The sequence below is a fragment of the Syngnathoides biaculeatus genome, chromosome 8, assembly GCF_019802595.1.
Source record: "Syngnathoides biaculeatus isolate LvHL_M chromosome 8, ASM1980259v1, whole genome shotgun sequence".
Lineage (NCBI taxonomy): Eukaryota > Metazoa > Chordata > Actinopteri > Syngnathiformes > Syngnathidae > Syngnathoides > Syngnathoides biaculeatus.
The window spans coordinates 21,158,870-21,182,658 of NC_084647.1; the positions used below are offsets into that span (position 1 = coordinate 21,158,870).

Here is a 23,789-nt window from a genome sequence, read left to right on the forward strand (position 1 = left end):
GAGGTATATTTAAAAAAAAAAAAAAAAAAACAAAAAAAAAAAATCAAGCAAAGCTCCGCATATGAATGTGTTTGTGACGTTTTTAGCATTGGCCCGTTCATTGGTATATTTGTGTGTGTCTTCATTCGGTGGGGACAAAAGTCTGTCTACAGATTTTGGATGCGGATGGAGTTCAGCGTGGGGAATAAAAATCTCAGAAAATCAAAAATGTGAACGCTCGAGCTAATATGAAGGTATTTGTTTGTTTGTTGTTTTTGAATTGGGCTGGACTAAAGTCAATTGAGATTGTTTTAGAAGGTGCAGATCAAAAATCGGGAAAAGCTTAAAATATCATTTTACAGTTGGCCAGTTTGTATCTTTTAATCTTTAAAAATATTTTTCCCACGGAAATGCTACATTTTATCTGCTACAATTCCCCCACCCCAAAAAACTATCTATTTCAAGTACTACAAAAAAATATTTGCGGTGCATTTTTGTTCAAAATCTTACAAAATTCATCTACCACAAAGTCCCAAGTTCTCACTGGAGACAGTGTGAATTAAAAGCGGAGGGTGGCAACAACTGCGTTCTCCCTGTAACAGATTCTTTTGGCCGGAACCTGCACTTTTGCTACTCGTCATGCTGCAATGAGGCTTAAATGTTGACTGTGAGGGCGAGCTGACATGACAGATGAGCACCAAAAGGTCTAACAATGAGCTGCATCATTTCCTGAAGGTAAGCACACTTTAAAGTTCACCAAACAGAAAAGAAAAGCAGGCGAGGGAAGAGGGTATTTTCCCTTCTCTTTCTTACAGTTTTGTTTCTGGCTTCAATTCTTTTTCCTCTTACTCCCTTCATCTGGGCGCATGACTTGGCTGCTCTGCACCCTGAGGCTCCGGCGCAATTGTGCAATTTCATACGTGTTTACTTTACTGGCATCTTTCCGAGCAGTATTCCACATTTCCTTTGGTTTTAATGTACTTATGGGGCCCTTTTCTTGGTGAGTAGGGGGTGGAGGGTGCTAACCATCGTACACCAGAGGTCAACACATGGCGCAGCGAGGTTCATTTTGGAAATCGATCAGGGCTTAGTGAAAAAGAAAGTAGCGCTCGGTGTAAACATTTAGACAAGTGTCTTCTTTAGCATTAGTAACAGCTGGAAGTAAGTGGAGTGGGGCGTGGGGGGGGGGGGCTGCTTGTTTAGTGGAAGGTGAGGGCAATAGGGAAGGCAAATATGGGGATGTAAATAAATTAAAAAAAAAAAAAGATTTTACAAACGACCTGACGCAAGTCGGTCTAGAGTCACATGGCTTTCAAAATGTGGGGACCAAAAATCTGGGAAAGCTCAAAATAGGAATGCGCTCTTGGAGTGAAATTTGTGATAGTGAAAGAGGAGGAAGTATTGACAGCAATCAAGTGTCAGATCGAAGGCAAATGCAGGACTTTTAGGGGAAGGTACAGGTACTAAAAAGTAATCACAATACACACAAAAAAAGTAAATGTGAAGCAGCTGCTCAGAACGATGCAAAGTATGGGGGAACGTAAACTCTGGTAGACAAAGATGACAAAGGGCGCAAATCAACAACATCAGCGATAACACTCACTTATAGCGACGGCATGCACAGTCACGCACGAAAAAAGTCCATTCTTAGCTCCTGCGATGAAAATGGATGGGTTTAGTAGGTAATGTGGCACTTTATTTAAAAAAAAAAAAAAAACTAAATAGGCATCGGACAATAGTGGCTTTTGACCCCTATGATTATCCACACTAAAAGGCAACGTTGCAAAACCGGTTTGTGAATCCATAAAACTGCAAAGACGCTCATATTTTTTCTTTTTTAAGTAACGTCGGGTTAGTGCTTCTCTCCTTTGGACGCGGCTTTTTTTCCCCCCCAATTTGTTGGTAGAAGGCTTTTAAAGCCAATGTCCAACTTGGCTGCTGGAACTCATCCAGACCATCTTTTTTTTTTTAAACATCTATCCTGTTAGTGTTATAAAAGTTATGGGTCTCTCAATGACTTAGAAATCATACATGATTAAATATTTTTAAAGCTTTTATTTGGATTTGTCTAATTAATGGAATTTCATAAAAGCCTTCTTCATCACTTTCAAAGCAGCTGCTTTTAAAACTACGCTGGAGGCCAACGGCGCTTTTTTTGTTCCAAATAAATGCAATCATCAAAGACAAATGATCACGTTTTATACATATATATTAGGAAGTTGCTTGAAGAGGGCAGGCATCATAGAAAAACTGATGGAAATGGAAATAAAATTAATTGCTCATGACCTTTATGTGGGCTTTCTCAGAAAATTTTAAAATTGTGTGTGAAACATTGATAATAGTTTTAAAAAAATGTGACAATAGCAACGTGGCTGTGAGAATTTAATACTTAGAGAGCAGAAAAATTTTGTTTTGGCAAGTAATTTTCTTATGTTTTTTTCCCCCATTGCTCAAAAATTAAAAGTTATTGTGAAGATTTAGACAATCATTTTTCATTATGTGCGATTTTGGACATTGCAAGAGAAATGTGAAGATTTAAAAAGAACTTTCGAGCATGGTAATTTTCATTACCGCTTATCCTCACTAAGATCATGGGCATGCTGGAGCCTATCCCAGCTGACTCCGGGCGATAGGCGGAGAACACCCTGAATAAGTTCACCTGCCAATCACAATGCCACATACAGTATAAACAAACTAACACCTACAGGCAATTTAGGGTCTTCAAACAACCTACCATGAATGTTTTGGACATGTAGGAGGAAACCAGAGTACCCGGAGAAACCCCACACAGGCACGGGGAGAACATGCAAACTCCACACAGATGAGGAACAGTTGCGTAGATGTGCTAACCAGTCCTACGCCATGCCACCTACAAACATATGTTATAATCTTAAAAGTGCTGTTTTGAGAGTATTTTTCATATAAATTTCCCATTGGTCCTTGGGGCAGGATGGGGTCAGCCCTATGAACTGTGCCTAGCAGCAAGCAACGTGATGAATGTGATATGGTTAAGGGAAACAATTTGAGCAATGTTAGCTAACTTAGCTATATAGCTTACCTTTTGCATTTGTCTATGAGGCAGGATTAGCTGAGCGCTAAAAACTCAGCCCAGCAACGAGTGACAAACGTGAGGGAGAGTAACTTGTGCAGTTCAGTTGATCTATGTTAAGTCTTCTGCTCAACTGTTTTTACAGTTGTGACGTGTTATAATGAATGAAAAATGATTTGTGTAGTCTGTGCGGTTTATAACATTGCCTTTGGAAGAGAAATTAATTTTTTTAAAATAAGTATTCTGTACTTTTCCTGGTGTGTAGCCTACCTAAACGACTGGTACCCCACTATTAACGAAAAATCCACAACATCCTCACCACAAAGCACTTGAACGCCTTCCAGTGCGTGCTGCCGTATCACCGTGACACTGAGCATGGGGTTATTCCCAAACGAGAGGAGAGGGGAAGGAAAAGCGAAGATACCGTCGACTTGTTTTGTGAATGGAGCGTTTCAGAACTTCGCGCAGCCTTTTCATAGGCGGACAATGGCTCGGGCTCCACCCTGCTTGCTCTCGTCCTGGCTCTTCTCCTTCTCTATCTGCCTCAACACATCCTGCGCCACAGCCAAAAGTTCACTTCCTGCTCCTCGGCTCGTCTCCTTTGCACCCGCCTTAATTCCCAGAACGTTTATTTGGCCCTGCTTCGCACGCTCCGATGGCATAAACAGACAAGCGAACGCTTCCGGCTCCTATAGTGATCGACAAAAGCACCTCACTCACTTACGTACTGTACGTCCTCAGACAACCCTTCAAAAAGTTTATGTTGGCTGATTATTTACATTTCTGACGTTCTCCTTTGACTCTACTGCATATGATGGAAAACAGATATTTGTATTTTCGACTTGGTTTGTCGAAAAAGGCTAATTAGTTGTTTCACCTCCACAGATGACGGCACAACATAAAAAAGCTGACATTTTTGATTGATCGGAGATGTTGTCAGCTCCAAATGTGATTGATGGCTAATCCCAGCCTAAAACCCACAAAATTAATGTATTAAATATTCAAAGACAGATTTTATTTTTTTTCTGTTCTCCTAATTAGCTAATTTAGTACTTTTGTGTTTGTCAATTTGCAATGTTAGCAAATTTCCTGGAACACTGCTTCGATAGCATAAGAGCTTGAACCAGAGCTATTGAGCATTTGACTTAAAAAACAACAAGCGCGGTTTAATTTAATGAAAGAAACTATTTTGGATGCAAATTTTTTTTTTACATTCTGCTAAGTTGTCAAAGCAGGAATTGTTTTCAATTGTTAAATATATATGTTTACTCTTTACTGATAAACTTAAAGGGTTCTGTATTTTGCCAAAGCAACTTTTCCTAGTGTTTGGGATGTGATATTTTCTCTGCGGTTCCTCCTTTAAAGTGAAATTTGAATTATAATCATCCAAGCATTCCTGAGTACGAGACTTTTTTCTGCTGAGAAGCCTGAAATCAGCCCATTTGAATTTCTCGAGCTTATCTACGTTCATCTTAGCCTACCTCTACGCTCCCCGCAAAGGCTGTCAACATAACAAACACGTGTGCTTTCACAAGTGGCTCTGCTACATGTAGGCAACCAATCAGAGCAAAGAGGTGGGGGGGTTCTTAATCCAAATATGGACAAAGCGGATAGAAAACTGGGTCAAACAGAAGTAGCTGTCAGAGGGGACTTTTCTATACAATCGTATGGCAAAACCAAGGCGGTTTCAGAAATGAGATTGACACTTTGATACGATATAAATATATATATTGGAGAGGCACACTGTGGAGGTCTAAATAGCCAAAATAAATGACCTTTTAATACATTTCAGTCTGGGTGATTTTTAACTTTATGTAAAGGAATTAAATCAGTATGTCTACTTCCTCCAGAGTATTCATTAACAAAGTAACTATACCTGTACATACATGAGTGCAGGGTTGGAGTATTTTAGCCATCTAAGACTGGTGTTCATTTGGGGGAAAGGTGGGGGACGTATTGTAGGGTAGAGGTAACTAAACCATGGTCAAAATTTTGAGCTCATCTAGCTTCTTTTTGTTTGTTTGTGAGTTCATGTGTGCGTGCATGCGTATTCATTGGAGCGTCACGTTATAAAAAAGGTTTTATCTAACCCTTCCCATCCTTGCTTATAATTAGAGCGCCAGAGGAAAATTTGTGTTTATAACAATGAAAGAAGGGGGGAAGATTTTATTAAAACTAGTGAATGAATGGCTCAAATTACCACACTCATAAAAAAATAAACACACGTCAAAGAATAAAATCCAAAAACCGAAAAAAGTGTCCTCCAAACACACGCAGGACTCCCTTGTGTGTGTGTGTGTGTGTGTATACTGCATATATGTGTATGTGTTGTCGCAAACTCTCAAACACTGTGTCAAACGGACTGTAAAAAGTCCCTGGAAGCTTCACTCTAAACCCAAACAACATCAACATGGCATGGCGCTCAGCCCCGAGTGCGGTTCTGACGTTCACAGACAGCCCGTGAAGACAGCCACCGACCGGGGCAGACCCGCAGACGCCTCTTGTTTTTTTTTTTTTTGTTTTGTTTTGTTTTTTTTTTGGAGGACAACACAATGGAAAGTGTACGACACATCATAATAATCATAATAACAATAAAAAAAGCAATATCAAATGTCATCGCTCTGCTGTAAAACTAATGTATAAAGAGACAGTAACCACAGGTTTCAAAACAACAATTGTGTGTCTATATGTGTGTAGATGTTGCTATATCTCGTGTGTGTGTGTGTGTGTGGTGTGTGTGTGTCTGTGTGGTCCTGAGGTAAGCACCAGTTTTCATTTGCACTACTTTGGTTGGACAAGTAAAAGTGACAGAAACAAGAGGTTGGCTATTGTACATATGTTACACAAATGAAACCCCTCGAAGCAAGGGTGGGGAACACATGCATTCCGATGGATTATTAAAACAACTTAAAAAAAAAAAAAAAAATATATATACATATATATATATAGTAAAAATCCCCCAAAACATTTAACCCACAAGAGCTCTGTTTTCGGTTCATAAATTTCAAAAGGTTCCCCACCGCTGCCTTAAAACGGCCGTTACATAAAAATAAAAAACCCAAAAGGTAAGGCACATTTTTTTTTTCCATTTTATCTTTTTTCCGTTACAAGTCATACGGCCCATCACAGTGTGTTTATGGCTTTAAAGTCTTCACATTCACCCTCTGAGGTTGAAATTGGCACGATAGTGGTCAGATGATCTGAATTAGCGATGAGTGAAATTGGAGGGAAAAAAACCAAAGGAAAAGTTCTCTGGATGTTCTTTGGGATAAACATTTAGAATTTAACGAAAAAAAAAGTGCCTTCAAAGCCGCAAACTTCAAGTGCTCTTGTTTTTTTTTTTTGACTGCTACTCGTGTTCGGCCCCCAAATGCATGGAAAAAACATGCATTTCTTGTTGTTTTTGTGGCTTTGATATCGGGGATGCGCGGGGAGGGGGGGGGGGTTGATGGCGGGGGTGGTATTCAAGGCATTAGAATAAGTAGTGCTGAGGGAATGGCAGGCATGAAATGGGACGTGGTGTATGCGAATTGTCCAAGAGAAAGCAGGATTTCATAGGGATTACCGCCGCACAACAGCTGGACCGGACTACCACCAGGGCCTAGTGCTGGTATCGCTGACAGATTAGCAGCTTTGCTAAGTGTGTGTGAAATAGATGGGGCGGGGATAAGGCGCGTGTGCATTAAACACTCACTTTGGCATGTCAATTGTAGCAGGGCCTCACAGACATGACACCGGGTGGGGTCAAATCAGGGGAGCCCCAATTAGCGCTGTGCAATTAATCGTGGTAAATGGAGCAATTACTCCTGTCGCAAGGACCGACGCCCAGATTGAAGGACCGGGATTTTTGTGTTTTCACTAGTCGGGGATGTACGATCATTTTGCAGTCGTGAGATCATTAGAGTGCACTTAGCCATGACTCACAAACAATGATGGGACATCAAGAAAAATCTGGGGTTATCAATAAGCTTCGAATGCTGGAAATGGGCAAACAAAATGTGGAAATAAAAAGCCACTGCATGTGGGGACAAGATGGAGCGTTATCCACTGTTTAATAACCCGAAATTAACACCATCTAGCCATACATACAGTACATATATTTTCGATACCCACATTCAGGATGGTTGGAAGCTGGAGCCGATCCCAGTGGATTTAGGGCAAAAGGCAGAGCATACCCTGGACTGGTTGGCAATCAAGGCACATATAGCGACAGACAACCATTCACAGTCACGTTCTAAGCGGGAACTGGACCCACGCTTCCTGCACCGAAGACATGATCATCCATCATTGACTCCAAATTTACATATCATAGAAAACTCAAAGCAAAACTCCCATCATTTTGAAGTCCAGATGAGGCAACGCGCTCACATCTGTACACAACAAACCCTGGATCATTTACGTTTGATTCTCATAACACAGGTTTAAAGGTTTAAGCTTCTCTTTGGATGTCATAATACAAAAATATAAATACGCACATTTTTAGAAATTTTTGATGCTTTGGCTCAATGGCTGGAATTTTTTTTTTTTTTTTTGCATACACAGACATAAATACTGCTCTCAAGCGAGTGTCCCTTGGTCACAGGATAGATAGCACAGTGCTCCTCATGGTCGGAGGCTTCAAAGGTTACATGCATAGAAAGGCACTTACAGTCGACAGTCTGAGGTGCACAGGGGTTATTTACTTGAGGTGAACGGCGTCTGAATACTGCGTGTGGCGTGTGGTGGTCGATTGTCTTAGCTGGGTGAGTAGCGGTCAATGGTGCGGGCCTCAGTGAGGCCCTGCTGGGGCGGGGGAAGCGCTTGGCATAGGACGTCCATTTTATCATGGCCGAGGACCCCAAGGTGCTCCGACGCCAGTTTGGAGAGCGGGTAGAGGCTCTCCATGGCCTTGGCGTCAGCCACCAGCTGTTGTTGTGCCTGGAGAAGGAGCTCATTCGCCTTCTCCTGTTTGAGCCCCAGATGCTCGGCAGTGTACTTGCTCAGCGGGTAGATGCCCTCTGCAAAGTCCAGCTTCAGCTTGCCCTCGGCGGTCAGGCCGGCAGCCGTGCCACCGCTGCTGTGCATCTTCATGTGGCTGATCAGGTTGCGCTGCTGGGCGAACTTCCCACCGCACACTTGGCACTCGTACGGCTTCTCCCCAGAGTGGATGCGCATGTGCTCGGTGAGACGGTATTGGCGAGTGAATCGCATGCCGCAGGAGTCGCAGGCGAAGGGCTTGAGGCCCAGGTGGCTGCGCATATGGCGCGTCATCGTGCCGCGCTGGGTGAACTTTTTGCCACAGATGCTGCATGGGTACGGCCGGGTAAGCCAGTGGGTTTTTTCATGCTGCCGCAGGGTTGCCGGATCCTTGTAGGACTTGTCACAGGAGGAGCAGCGGTATGGACGGATCATCTCCCCGATGGCCCCTGAAGCCAAAGCCTGGCTGGACTTTGTCTCCAGGTGGGAGAGGCTGTTCAGGGTGCCACTCCCGCTCAACCCGCCGTAACCGTTGGTGCTGCTGCTGATGTTTTTGCCATTGTTACCGTTTCCTATCTCGCCACCCGAGTTGCCGTACAGCTCCTCCTCTGTGTGAGTCTCCACATGCGCGTTGAGCTGCTCCGAGCTCGGGAAGCCCTTGTCACAGGGGATGCACACGTATAGATTGTCCCCGAAACTCTCCGGCTCGTACGGAACATGGAACCTCCCCATGGGTCCAGAAGGGGACGGACGGCCCTCACTGCTGACGGTCTCCTCAGTGCCAGAGCCACTCTTGTCATCTGGCCCCTCGCTCTCTTCTTTGTGGTGGTTGTGACGCCGCTCTCCATTTTCACCCCCTTCCTCCTCATCCTCATCTTCATCCTCGTCCTCTGCTGTGTACGGCAGAGGCTCGTGTTTTACCCAGCGGTAGATGTTGCCCAGTTCTCTTCCGGCCTCACCGATTTCAGTGAGGGTGTCCGGGCTCGGCGGGCAGGGGTAGCGGTCTGTGCCCTGTGAGCCAGAGCGATGAAGGTGGGGCAGGTGGGGGCCAAGGGGCTGGTTATGGGGAAAAGGTGGTGGAGTGACGGCATTTGTCTGATCTGTCTCCATTTTTTCAGACAGAAAGGCCCTGCCATTGGCTCCTTGTGTGGGGCTTGTGCGACCGCTCGGGGTCCCATCTCGCTCCTCTTCATTGTGGGTGCTGACCACATGGGACTGGGAGGCGGTGTGCTGAGACTGAGAGTTAGGACTCTTCTTGGAGAGATCCAGGCCATAGTTCGGGGAGCAGTTCCTCTCCGGTAGCGCCGAACGTAAACTAAGCTGAGCCGGCAACACAGATTGCATGGATGGGAAGGCCTGAGGGCCTTGGGTGGAGGTGGGAGCGTACAGCTCGCCAGCATGGATGGCGAGCCGATGTGGAACAAGCTCCTCAAGGGGTGGAGGCCGGGGCGTGTGGCTGTTCATAATCCCCCCAGAAGGACAGGACTGGATGACAGGAGTGGAAACCCTGTAGCGTCCTCCGTTGCCTAACCCCATTCCACCCATCTTTGCATAAGGCAGGAAGGCCGGAGCGGTGCGAGGAGGGTACTTGCCATTTCTTTTTAGTTTCTTTTTACACAGAGCTACTAAGTCAAGCAACTGCAGGTAGCTGGCCGCAGCCAAAACAGCACCCAGGTTGGGTTCAGTGGGAGAGGCAGGGTCCCCGTCGGTGAGACGTCCTGTATAGATGTAGTCCAGAATGACCCGGAAGACCCCTGGACTCACCATCTCATGATCAAGGTTGATGAGATTGTCGTGGACCACCAAGGACTTCAAGTAGAGGCTGCTGGCCGCCAGAATGTTTTTGTGTGCCCGGAAGAGAGCGTTTTGCACCACAATGATGACATCGCACAGGAATCCTTTGGTGCGCTGGCTGTTAAGCTGCAGGAGGAGATCCCTCGCGTGACTTGGTACTTCCATGGCATCCAGCATCGTCTTCAGTCCGCCACCTGCAAACAAAGAGAAGACAGACAGATATCATGTTTCGGATTCTTAGTAGGGATGTAAAGAATACTGAAGTATTTTGAGGACAGAAAACCGCCAAGGATATTTATCTGCCTCGGGGATCCACTTATTTAACTCATTCACCGCCAGCTAGCCCCTTTAGTTTGTCACTATGTGGATACACAGTAGCTGACTTCATGATGGGAAAGAGTTAATTGTTATGCAAATACACAATGACCACATGCTTACGTCATCAACGCGAGGCGCACATACTTGATTCAAGCAAAGGGAAAATAGTGAAAATGCACCATTATAATTCACAAACCACATTAAACAACAAAGAAAGCCATGAAGATGACACCAAGAAGATAAATGTGGTGGCGAGAAAAAGACAATGCCAAAAGTGCATATCGGACTGAGCAAAACGGACACCAAATTCTCATATCTACCACAGAATTGACTTGTTACGCTGCCATATTTGGATTTGCACAACAATGCAGTGATGGTGTGCATCTTTGGACCACAATAAATATACTATTTAGGGAGATAAGTTTTAATTGTCCTCATTTGTCACGCTACTTTTTAATGCCTTTTCTGACTATTTTCGGCCTCTTGCTGATTTGATTGTCAACTGCGGCTTCATTCTTTGATATCCATTATGTACCTAATGACATTCTTTATGCGCAGCTTTGGTTCATAATGTGCCGAATGTGTGAAATGCAAACATTTTGTCTGTTTGGAGCCCGTGGAGAAGTATGCTTTACAAGTTTCCATGTTTGAGCTGTCATTTAGTACATCGAGTTTGCTACAAGGTTGGCCGTGTGCGTTCCATGGCATTACGTGGCGCCTGCAGCCGGAGTTGGCCAACAACTGAGATTGTTCCCTGTCGTTCCAAGCAACACATTACTATTAAAGAATTGGTTCATGTTATGCCGTGGAGTAATTTTCATGTATTTGTGCTTCTTGTCGAGGTGTCTTCATCTGAATTTAGTCAGCTGGTCTATAAGGTCAAAGGTGCACCTATGAACCCATGCACAACACAAATATTTTTGACGGCTTTTTCAATTAATGCTGCATGTATTTTGTGCTCAGAAGAAATGCTAAGTTTCAACTTAAATGTGTTTATATTAGTGTGTCATCTATTCTTGTTTGTTTAAAATTGTCCAACTGGAAATGTTTAGGGACAAGACAATAGAGTTTGCTGCTCAATGTTAATTTGAGTGGAAAAAATGTTAAATTGAAAACCAACTGGTTGCTAATAATTGAATGAGTGATTAAGTGGCTTTTTCTTGTGTATACATAACTCCTTTTACCAAGCATACATTACAAAAATACATAACATTTTTAGAATTCCCAACTTATCTGAATACTTGAATACTAAAATATTTGATAGCCGTAGTCCTAATTCTTAGGATGACATAACACAGGCAGATATTGTTCCTGATACACTATACCAGGTCTCAGCAAGCTTTTTGAGGCTGAGGGCTACTTCGTGAGCACCGATCGTATGAAGGGCTACGTGACCTGTTTGCGGCAAATTTCAGACTCGGTTCGTTACACGTAACTAAAATATTTTTGTTTTAATTCATTGTACTAAATGACATAACAGGTATTTTAAAATTTTAATTTACATAAGCAAGTCAGATTCCAAATTTAAAGCACAAATAATAGTAAAAATTTGTGGCCTATGGTATTTTTAGAACATACCTTGCAGGCGCCTTATATGGTTCTCGCGGGCTACCATTCGCCCGCGGGCACCGCGTTGGTGACCCCTGCACTATACAATATATGCAGACTACCAGTCAAGAGTCTGAACACCGTCCCTCTGTCTTCAAACTTTTGACTGGTAGTTTATAAGCCACTCATCCATTTTCTGTCCCGTTTGTTCTCAATTGGGTAAAATGGAGCCTCTACCGGCTGACTTTAGGCACCCTGGACTGGTCACCAGTCAATCAGAGTGCATAACTTTTTTAGACATCTTAGTTAACCAAACACGTGTAGTGCAAATAGAAAATCAGATGGATATTCACTGATCAGAGTTGATGTACACCACAGACAGGCCGGGTTAGTTAGTTAGTTAGTTAGTTAGTTAGTTAGTTAGTTAGTTAGTTAGTTAGTTAGTTAGTTAGTTTAGTTAGTTAGTTAGTAGTTAGTTAGTTAGTTTATACGACTACAGATTTCACATCGCATGTGAGCATGCTATGTCCACAAGTATGGGCTGACTTGTGGCAATCCATGTATTTACTTTAACTTTTTCCCATTAAACCATTATGACCATATACACAAAAGTATTGGCATCCATGTTTTCGCCAATCCAATCAATCAATCAATGGTTGTCCGCCTTAAGTTTTTCATCATCCAAGACGTAGCAAGACAAGTGTATCCTTTCAACTGAGTGGGAACTCTTTGGAAAAGGCACTTTTCTGTTCCTCATAGAACAAAGCAATGTTCATGAATGCTTGCTCAAAAGATTTTGGTGAGGAAAATTTGGTGAGCACCTGTTGGCCCTCTCTCGGGTTCTACAAACAGTAAGCTCACAAATCAAAGTATGAACAGAAATCCTCACATTTTCACTTGCCGTAGAAAGGCAGACCACATACAACATCACAACAGAAGAAGTGAATCACAAAGCTGGCTTCATGTATGAAAGTAATTAATATGTGGTCCTGCTAAACTCACTGGCAGAACTGTTTTACATATGTCAGCGGTCGTGTCGATCATGCATTAGAACAAGCAGGCGGCAGAGGGACTGTGTGGGTAGCGCATACCAAAGAGAGGGGCTCCGTTAAAGTGGACGGCAAGCGAAAAAAGGTGAACGCCACTGCTGCTTTTCTCATCATGCAATCACTTCTACAGCGGGCAAAATGTGAGCGAGAAGTCAAAAGGTGGACAACAGCCTCCCCCCATCTCCTCCGTAAAAGAAACTTTTTTTCTTCAAACTTTTAGAAGCCGGTGGTGGTTTTGTGCAGAGATTTGAACAAACGGAACAGGGTGAAGGTTTCACAACTATGACGAAGTGCACGTAGATTAACGGCTCCAACGCTTCACGTATACTGTGCTACATGAAATCATTTCAGTTATTTCTTCTGCTAAATGTTCTGAACGCCCGTTTCCACACCAGTGTCATGTCGAGGAGAATAATGACGCCCGCGGGAGTAATACTTTTAAGAAAATGAAGCGCACATGAAATTATTTCATTCCACTTAATTGCTCTGAAAATTATGACAACAAATGTAACTTTGTTCATCTATTTATGTCAACAATGTACAGTGACGGGCAGAATAATTAAAAGCTTTCACGAGATGGCAGAAGGTACAATGACCCCGTTGTTATTCTTACAAGAGAACAATAGCTTTTCGACTAAACAGGCCCAGATTTGCCTCAGAGTAAATCAATTAGTGAGTTAAGTGAGGGGATTTGATCTTTTTTTTTCCGTTTATATATATTTTTTGTGACATTCTTATTTAGTGGTGTACTGTGAGAGTGTGTGTGTGTGTGTGTTTGTGTGCGTCTAAAAAATGTGCCGTGGCTTAAAAGAGGTTGGGAAACTCTTTAATTTGATGACGAGTTGATTCGACAACACTCCCCTGCTGGTTTTTGCAAACTGTTGTACTCAATTTTGCCTCAATTACTTCAAGACACGATCAGCACAATTGTATGGCATCTATTTGTTTTTGCATAGTCATATGCATACATAAAACAGTAAGTAAAAGGTGCAGTTGATAGCAAAGAGCATGTAATTGCATACAAATTGCATGTACATGCTACGTGTAGCATGTGGCTGTTCCTGTTACTTCTCAATTATAAAGTTATAGTCACAAAATTTACATGACAGTTTTCTTATGACAGGAATGGTAAAATGGAGTTTGCTAGTTGAACTTCGATGGAACAACTTTTGCTCTGACCAATGAGAGGAGAGAAAAATGCTGACCTTATTAGCAATTAGCTAGCTGGTGATATGATTGGTTCAAGAAACAGTCCCCTTGGCGATATACTTGAAGTTATATGGGCCAGGTGGTTCTGAAGGCCAGGGGCAGACTACACTGACGTGGCAGCACACAGAGGCTGAAATCCGACCTCTAACATCCATACACAAGTAGTAGAAAAGCAGCCAAGAGAAATGCTACAGAATCAACAGAGTGGACTGTTGGGAATAACGAAACAAAATTTCATAGAACAAATACAGTTTTTGTTGTAATCGCTGCAGATCGCTGTTTCTGATAGTGGAAAGGTCTTGCTGAACCTTACAACCAACCACTGTTAAAATGTTATTTAAAACTTTTTGGTTGAAAACAAAAAGACATCTTTCAATGTTCCCCTTCTGGTTCTGGTAATATTTTCGGAAAGGAAACTGGGCAATATGTACAGTACATGTAATCATGACAGCAATTGTGGCCTTTTCCTTAGCATTATAATGTACAAGAAACACTCAACGCACAGGATGTGCTGTCCATTTACGTTAGATGGCGCAATCCTTCACACTGTTCAGTGACCGGGGATCCAATGCACACACACACACACACACACACACACACACACACACACACAAATATTACCGCATGCTCAAATATCACCACTTCACTCCTCCAACAGCCCTTAAGTAAACCACATCACGCATGAAACATGGCGTCTCGTTCCAGCCAAGGCATCTGAGGACAGTTTCCAATACAAAGTGACCCTTGTGGGGCTTTTCTATGGCTGATGGGAACGCAAGCAAGTCAATAAATAAATACCGTGTCACATTCTTCCTCACAGCGGGACATATAAAGAAGACTTTGCCCCTAATGACTGACACAAAGTTCCGTTTTACCAAACTGGTTCTGGTTATGTTGATTGTTTAGCATCTTGTGAGGGGGGAGGAAAACAAACAAAAACTAATTTGCAGTCACAATAAACATAAAATGCTAAGAAAATATTTTTGTGAAGGGGGGAAGGAAAAAAAAATCACGCTTTAAGAAGCTTTAATTAAAAGTAAGGACGTGGTAAGACCCAATAAAAAAAAAATGAAGAAAATAATTAATGTTTGGTGAAGCATTTTATCATACTGTCATATAACATTAATAAAATATCCATTTTTAAATTTAAAAAGAATAATAATATGGTATTTAATTTAAAAGGATGCATTTTCTCTGCGAGGAAAAAAAATCCAATGTGAAAGATACAAATTTGACATTACACTCCATCCTTTCCCAAGCTGTCATTTCAAGTGTTTCCACTTCTGCTTTCCATTACTGGGCCATCATATTTTAACATAAATTTTCAGCCGCGGTCGCATCAAACTCAAGTGAACCAAGCGTACCCCTTTAGTGAACTCTCACGGCGAACGACGGGTGAGTGACGTCAGAGCGACCCGAGGCCCAAATGCCTCTAGAAAAACTCTCTTGTTAAAAAAAAATAAAATGAAATAAAATTCCCCAAATGTTTAAGGATCCTGAATATATCTGTCATTTGAATAGTAATTTAAAGGGGTATAAAAATGCCAAAGGAATTGCACATGGAGCCCATTTGACACAGTAAATGTTCCTCTCAAATGTTTGCTTCTCGTAAATTTAACAACGACGACAACTTGTTTGTATCGAATTAATATCAAATATTTATCAATCGACTCCGTGTTTTGACCGTTTTAGAGGAAAGCAGCAGACTAAATGCACTTGCCCCCGGTCACGTAAACATGCCTGACATCTGCTTTCACGTTGCTGTCACTGTGCTTCACTTGAGAATCCGCAAAAGTGCAAAAAAAAAAAAAAAAAAAGCGCACTTTGCATGCATAACATATCAGGCAGCATGTTTTACATTTAAGTTTAGGGGAAGGAGGTGGGGGGGAGAAGGAGCCCTCCCCCCACCCCACCCCTTGTTCATTTCAAAGAGTAGTGAAAGGTGGAAAGGTCACGCTTCAGTCACATCAGCAAAGTGCAACGGAGTCGACTTCCTGTCTGATTGCATCGAGGAAAAAAAAAATGTATCACACAATCGCAGAAAGCGATGATAAAATAGTGATGGGAACTCGGTGAAGTAACATGTACACGTATGTGAGGATATCAGATCGGGTGATAGTTGAGCGTCATACACCGACACGCCGTGTTTTCACGGGCCGAGTCCTCTTCACTTACGCGACAGCGCCAAAGCGAATCCTTCCCCTCGCGTTGCTTCACACGTCTTTTTAGGCAAAGGGCAACAGCAACTCTGTACGGAATTCATCTGCTAATGAGACGCATCAACAGCGCGCAAAGTCACGCTGACAAATTCAATCCCCGGCTGTCAGTGAGCAAGACAGAAATTAAAAGGGAAAAATATGACAGGAAAATTGGAGTTGAACTCACTATTTCGAACACACACACACACACACACACACACGTTCACACACACAGCATTGGTCAGAAACCTCAATAGAAAAGCCACATCATAAAAAAAAGGTCAAATGGAGTGGCATATTTACTCTATTAAAGTGTAAAATACATAATGTCAAAATGTTGCACATTTTTTTATTTCCACATTCAAGGGCTATTAATTGGTGGATTCATGCTCCACTTTCAAATACAGAAGCATGAAAACGTGGAAAAACTTGGTATTTCTCCGCTGCTCTGTATAAGTTTGCATACTTTGCTTCAAGATTTGCTAATCGATCAGCGTGTCAAGGTTTTGCTCAACTTTTCAAACAACAGCAAGGAAATATGGGAAAACTCAGTTTCTGCACTGAGTGGCACAAGAAAAGATTTATTTTTCTTGTGATTTTTCTGGTTTTAAGATTTTGGGACTACTCGTCAGAGAAGATCATTTTTACACTTTGTCTACATTTCAAATAAAACATGGATTTATGGAAAAATGCCGTTCCTGCACTACGAGTGGCGCACAATCACAAGATTTTTGCTTTTTAACATTTAAAAACTGCCGAATAATCAATAACAATCACTTTCAGCACGTCAATGTTCTTTTGTGCATTTTTACAAAAATGTCATTTTTTTAAACTATGAGAGGCACACAATCACATTTTTTAACAGTTTACAATATCTAAGGATAAGTAATCATTAACAGTTTTGAGCACTTTGTGTACTTGTACACATTGAAAACAAACGTATGAAAATAGGGAAAAATGTCCTTTCTTCAACAGGCACTGCTCTCGAGTATTTTACGCCAACCTACCTTCAAGCATCAATAATCTTCAAGATCTTTTTCGTCACTGTTATTGTCTACTTTTTTTTTATAAACAAAAACAAAAATGTTGAACCTGACCTGTTTTTATAACTTGACCTTTTTTCATAACTCAATCTTGAACTTATTAACTCCCTCTTACAAAGTGACACAGGATCACTTGTATACTTATTAAATTAATGATGCCATCTAGTTTGAAAAACAAACAACTGACAACATACTGTATTCATGCCATGATCCCACACTTTTATGATTGAATATTTTTGCTGCTTTTTATTTGAAAGCATTGCGACACAGAAATTTTAAATAGGCTTTTAGATAGGCTTTTATAAGCAAAATGGGAAAATGTGATGGCAGCTGTGGATGCGTGGCATGATCATGCGCATTCATGATTTTCTCCCCCGCTTACTTGAGTTAAGGATTAGCAATGAACTTACTTTTAAAAATGTTTTAAAATGTAGTGGTGGGTGTGTACGAGTGCCATGGTCATATAGTTTTATCTTTTTTTCCTGAGTGCTTTTAGGATTACTAGATCTTTTGAGGCATACAGTAAACGCGTAAACAGAAAATGTGGGTGAGAACGTAAGCTTTTGTGACAGATGATCACAAAATTTGATGGTTTTTCGAGCTCGCTGTTCTTAAAGATTAATTGATGAAGTTCATGTTTGAACACTCACAAAAGCAGTAGCACAGTTGCATATGAGTCGTATGATGACATGTAAGATATTGGTGTATGTGCAACCGGGTCAAACAACTTCACGTTTCTATTCTGCCTCATTTATGTACTTAGAATTTACATAAAAAGAAAAAACGTTTTTCGTTTTGAAAGGACAACTGCGTTGAAGGCGAACGCAATATCTCAACTGGTTGAAGCAGGTGAATGGAAATCGTAGAAAAATCCAAGTGGGGGTGGGGGGGGGGAATCATAATGTTTGATGGGAAAGCAGCTTGGCAAAATGTGTAGTAGATGCTTTTTTGAAGGTATGGAGTGAATGCATCGCGAGTCCCCGCTTACCTGCATGCCCGATGTCTGCTGCCATCCCATCCGAGTCTGCCTCAATGATCATGTCAGCAGGCTGCCGCAGTCATATCTGACGTCCCGAGTGCCAGCCTCCACTGAGCCATGCCAGCGTCCTTTTCACCAGCTCTTTTTTATCATTATTAATTGATAGGAAAGCTCTCGTCAGCGGGCTCACGTCCGTCCTCCCTCCCACCCACTTTTCTCTCTCTCCTTCCCTCGCTCTCTCTTTCTGCCCCTCCTCTCTTTTCTCATCCCCTCCTATCCGAACCCAAAAAAAAAAAAACATCAGTTTCCTCCCCAATTTTTTTTTTTCATTCTTCCCCCCTTCTACTAATTTCCTCTGCTATTTTGGAGCGGCAAGAACGCGCACACGTCGGCGGCGGCGACGATAATGGAGCCCGTGTGAGCTCGCCTCCAGCGTGATGTCAGTCCGTAATAAAAACGAAGAAGGTAACATGGAGGGCAGGAACTTCGGCTGACCCCAACTTGAACCTCTCCGCGCTCATCGTCTTAAAGGGACCGGCAGCTTTTACTTGCCGGAGACTTCGCGCTTCCTTCCTCGTTGTTTGTTTCGTCGAGGACCATTACTAATGCTCTTTACGTCAACTTTTCAAATATGCATTTAGAAATACAGTAAAAAAATATATATATATTCTAATGGAGGGGAGTGGGGTTAAAAAAAACAAACATCGTGATTTTTCTTGGTGTTTGAGAAAACAGAAATCATTTGATGCATATAAATATATGTTCATGTAATAAAAGCAATGAACTGCAAGGGATTTTAAAAATATGACTACCAATAAGGAATGGAAATACTTGGTGATTACTGATTAGAAGCTGTACTCTGAGGGATTTTGACACATATCGGCATTGGGTATTTGTTTTTTATCTGATAAGAGATCAATTTAAACAGGGGAAAACTGCAATAATGATTGATTGACATTTTCAGTGTACTTCTGGGAGCTCCCTGCCCTTTTTTTATTCAAATTTTAAAAGGAGGATGTCTGTTGTTTGAGGTTTAAAAAAAACAACTTTAATATGCTCCAACTCAAAAAGCTGCTAACATTTATTTAATGTCATTCAAACAAAGTTGGGGGTTTGGAGTTTTTATGATTAAAACATTGGAATAGCAATTCCAAAATCGGTTATCCGCCTCCTCGGATCCGAATAATCAATATCAGCCCTTGAAAAGCCATAGTCCAGGGGTGTCAAACTCAAATTCACGGTGGGCCAAAATTTTAAATTGAACAAAGCCGCGGGCCAAGGTTGAACAAATTAACCTTTTAATATGGAACCAAACAAGTGTGTAATACTTGTCATACCGACGGACCAGCTTTAATATTAATTTGAAATTGCCTTGTGGGGCAAATATAATTGTTTGACACCTATGCCATAGTCTGTCTTCGTTGCTGAATCTAGTTTCCCTGGCTTGGTCCCAAAAAAAAAAAAAATCATCAATTACCGCCAATAATGCTGGTGGTACAAGTGGAGATAGGAGTTAGCATGTTCGCCTCGCAATTCTGAGGTTGCAGCTCCGAATCTGGGCTCCTGTTTCCCTTTGAGGAGTCTGCAGCTTGTCGCTGTGCTTGCGTGGGTTTTATCTAGGTACTCCAACTTCTTCTCACATTCTGGAAACGTCCACGTTGAACACTAAAATTGTCCCAAGGTGTGAACACAAATGTGAAGGTTGTTTGTGTATCTGAGCCCCGCGTGAGCTGGAATATTCCATCACACTGACATTCAGTGTCAAATCAGCCAGCTAGCCTAGCTTAGGTGGTGGCTAACATGAGATATTTGCGCTAACAGAAGCCCAACAGGGTGTCTTGGCAACATCTTCGGATATTTAAAAGGGCTCAGAAGTATGCAAATAGGTGAGTTTTTCAGCAAATAGTTGTCGTGTTCTACTGAAAACTTCGCGAAGAGCGATTCGTTAAACCAATGCAGGGGTCAAAAATAATAATACTAAATTAACTGATAGTCAATGTGCATGGAACTGATGCGCGAGCTAATTTAGTCATCCATTCTTGAAATCATAAAATACATGCAGTTGAATCATATTGAGGCTTAACGTACACAGTCCAGAGGTCGAAGTTTTGTCTGAAATGCGCCATCAGAACCGTTTGGGTTTAAAGGACCACGTTTTTATAAATAATTTAAACTCGTTTCTGCAAGGCTTTGGAAACGAATTGTGAGAGTTTGATCATGTGTTTAAAAAGGACAGGTAAATGTAAACGGGTCATCTTCTTCAACTTCTATTTTACTACCAAATCATTTCTGGATTTGAGGACTTTTTTTTTTTTTTACATCCAATGAAGCTCCCATTGTTGGACTCTAAATAGGGAAATATTCGAGACAGAATTAGCCATTTTTGTCCTGTTGTTTGCGTTAAATCTGTTTAAATAATGTGAATTATGGCAAGTTTACAGTGTTTCGGTGACACTTGTGACCGATTTGTTCTGCAGAGATTCGCGCAGACAACAGACACTGAGACTTTAGGCAACATAGTGACACCCAGTGGCTAAATGCTGTAACAGCAAGCGGAATCAAGCGAAATTATTTCAATTGTGACCTATTTGTGATACTTAAAAGATAAATACCAAAACAATTATGCAATTTAATCCAAACAACTAATTATAATAATAATAAATAATTGATATTTTAGATAATAATCATGTATTTTTAAGTTAAATTATTTGATATCTTAATTAAATCAACATCAGTAGGAATTTTAAAATATATATGAAATTATTATCTTTATAATTAATATTTCAATGTATAATTATTGTTTACAGTTATTGTTGTTCATAAAAATGATAAAAGGAAATAATAATAATATTGCCTACTTGTTTCTTTTTTTAAATGTAATTTTAATTGTTATTTAAAAATGTTTATATTTTACGACTATAATCACATTATTTGTATTTATATTATTCATATTGAAATTCATATTCATCTTCATATAAGTAGCAGTGGTTCTAGTAGTAGTATTCTTTTTGTTTTGGTTCTTGTTCTTTTTGGTATTGTTCTTAAATGGGAAAGAAAAATCTAACTTAAAAGCAACATCTAAAAATGCAATTATTTCTAACTGTGTAAAGAATATTTTAGTCCAATCAATTTTAGATAAAATAAAAAAAAATGTATTAAAATGCATTGATTTATTTATTTGTTTGTTTGTTTGTTTGTTTATTTATTCCATCCAATGATGAGCTGAGCCTCTTATCCTCACAAGTGTTGCGGGAGTGCCAGAGCCAATTGCAGCTGTCAACAAGCAGGAGGGAGGGGACACCCTGAACTGGTTGCCAGCCAATCGCAGGGCACATAGAGACAAATGAGCATTCGCACTCACAATCACACCTATGGGCAATTTAGAGTCTCCAAATTCATGCATGTTTTGGGATGTGCATTTCAGATTAATATTGATCATTTCAATTTGTGTGATGAAAGGACAACCTAATGTTCAATGTCGCATTTTCTTACTTTTTACACTACATTTAGCAGAGGTCATGACCTCAATTGTCATAGACTTGGCCAGAGATTTTAATCTGCTCAGCGTCAAGCACTTGGCCCGATTGGAAAGGCTCAAACCTATTAAACATCTCGTTTTTCAACCACCGCGAGCGTGCCTTTGTTATTTTTTGATGGCAACAGCATGTGATAATATCATAAAGGCCCCCCCAGTGGCTTCCTCTGGGCGGCCGATCCAGGTTCACGTTGCCGGGCGCCGGTGGGCGGAAGTGATCCGCAACACCCCGAGTAGCCCGGGCCGAGGAGGGGGATGAGCGCATTGTCTCGGGCTTCCATGTTCCCCTGATGAACTGCTGATAACCTGGCAGACAGACACGGAGCGCTCCGACCAGACCGGGCCTGGAGGACACATTTGCTCCCGTGGAGGATGTGACTTTTTCATCCAAGGTCCAGAATAGTTTCCACGCACGGTACGGTGTCATTACAAAGCATGTCACATAGATTAGATGGTGTGCATACTGACTGTCTTTTCTTTTTGGGGTATAGGGCTGAGTATGAAGCAAGGGTCGGGACAACACTCTCTGAACTGATTTTCGACCTGGTCACCGCTAGAACAGAACCAAGCGATACCGTTCCCTTCAAGATGAGTCACCAATACGCTGAGTTACCTAGTGCATGTGCGACAAGAAGGGAGACAAACTGATAAAAAGGTGAAACGATTGGGACTTTTAGACTTGAGGGTGTTGTCAACCGTGACCCTGTCAAATACTTCAAGACTCTTTTGTCATTGGGCTATACAAATAAACAACTTGAAAGGTGTTGCTTTGTACAATGAGAGGTTATCACCCGATTTTAGGACCTTGATGCAGATTAATGTTTTCCTGTGTCCTGTGCAAACTAATTTTTAACCTGGTGACCAGTTAAATTTGACCTTAAGCCATCTAATTGTGGTCAAGTTCAATTACCAACACGCTATAGATCCATCCATCCATCCATTATCCAAGTCGCTCATCCTCACATGGGTCACGGAAAAACTGGAGGCCACCCCAGCTAGCTTCGGGCGAAAGGCGGACTACACCCCGAACTGGTCGCCAGTCAGTCGAAGGGCAGATATCGACACCATCTCTGAGCAGGAATCGCTCCCACGCTACCCCCTCCAAAGTCAGGCGTGTGTACCACTGCACCATCAGTGACTGAGCAGTATTATTATTATTACTATTACAGTATTATTTTGCAAAATGAAGGGTTATCAGGTGTTTAGGTGTGTCATGAGCGGGGTTGGAGCACTGCCAGGAGGGGCCTGGGTTGGCCATCTCTGGCACGCGTCGCAGCATTACATTTGGCATGTTAATTAACCATGTATTTACGTTGGAGTTTACATCACGGGCATTTGCCAGTTCATTGAATTTGCACTGTGTTACCGTGTGCGGACACTACTTCTGCAATAAAACCCACTGGACATTATGCCTTTGTCTCAGAGTCCTGCATTTGGTTCCTCCCCCACACCAATGGCTTGTGACAAGGTAAAGGATGTTGCATTTTTCATTCACAATCTCATCAAGAGGAAATATTGATCAAACAATAGCACATAGAGAAAGTTTTCATCGTGGCCTATCGTTTCATATGTGACTCGATGTGGTTTGTCGCAATCTGATTTTTGATGAGGTTACGAGTGAAATTTGCAACCAATCATCAAGCTTAGCTTTCTACATTATGCACACCAAAACTGGGAACAAATGGATGATGCGCCCTTTTGAAAACCGAAGTCTTACCAATTGTTTTAGTGCTAATTTGAGAATTAGAGGGACTGAAAGTGGGTGTTGAGAGCACTGGGCAAAAAGTGTTTGACGGAGCTATTAATTCCAAAATCAACCTTTTTGTTTTTTTTTTTTTTTTGCTGTCAATGTTTAATGTGGAAAAAGTGTCAGAAACACCGCGAATAATCGCACGTGTGCCTTTCGAACGCAGCTGTTGTCTTTGGAGACTTTATCTGACTTATCTATCAGACTCCCGAGGCCTGTGCTGGACTTAAAACTTGTCAAAACACAATTTTCGTGAGCCATAGTCTGGCGCTAATAAACCCCAAACACTGAACTTTTAATGAACTGGATTCGGGGGTGGAGGGGGGTTCTTTTATTTTTTTTTTAAACCCCCAAATTGCTGGTTGTACGCAATAATTGTGTTACC

The 23,789-nt window shown here is 41.6% G+C and overlaps 1 protein-coding gene and 1 long non-coding RNA gene across 2 annotated transcripts; one reads left to right on the forward strand and one right to left on the reverse strand.

The window, feature by feature from the left end:
- Window positions 1–1,683: 1,683 nt before the first annotated feature.
- hic1 (hypermethylated in cancer 1) lies at window positions 1,684–18,336 on the reverse strand. The gene is made up of 2 exons (XM_061826814.1): window positions 18,132–18,336; window positions 1,684–9,972 (listed from the first exon to the last, which is right to left on the reverse strand). The coding sequence occupies exons 1-2, from the start codon at window positions 18,181–18,183 to the stop codon at window positions 7,763–7,765; spliced, it is 2,262 nt and encodes a 753-aa protein (XP_061682798.1). The 5' UTR covers window positions 18,184–18,336; the 3' UTR covers window positions 1,684–7,762.
- A 191-nt stretch (window positions 18,337–18,527) lies between these two features.
- On the forward strand, window positions 18,528–22,981 carry LOC133504518 (uncharacterized). Its single transcript, XR_009796002.1, has 3 exons — window positions 18,528–20,008; window positions 21,806–22,072; window positions 22,149–22,981. It is a non-coding gene; the product is annotated as an uncharacterized LOC133504518 (long non-coding RNA).
- The last annotated feature ends 808 nt before the right edge of the window (window positions 22,982–23,789 follow it).

What these genes read in the sequence shown, in the direction of transcription:
- hic1 (XM_061826814.1), bottom strand. Translation starts at nt 18,183, where the DNA reads ATGATCATTGAGGCAGACTCGGATGGGATGGCAGCAGACATCGGGCAT. An exon ending in AGCAGACATCGGGCATGCAG is followed by an intron (nt 9,973 to 18,131) that starts GTAAGCGGGGAC and finishes CTTTGTTTGCAG; the next exon opens with GTGGCGGACTGAAGACGATG.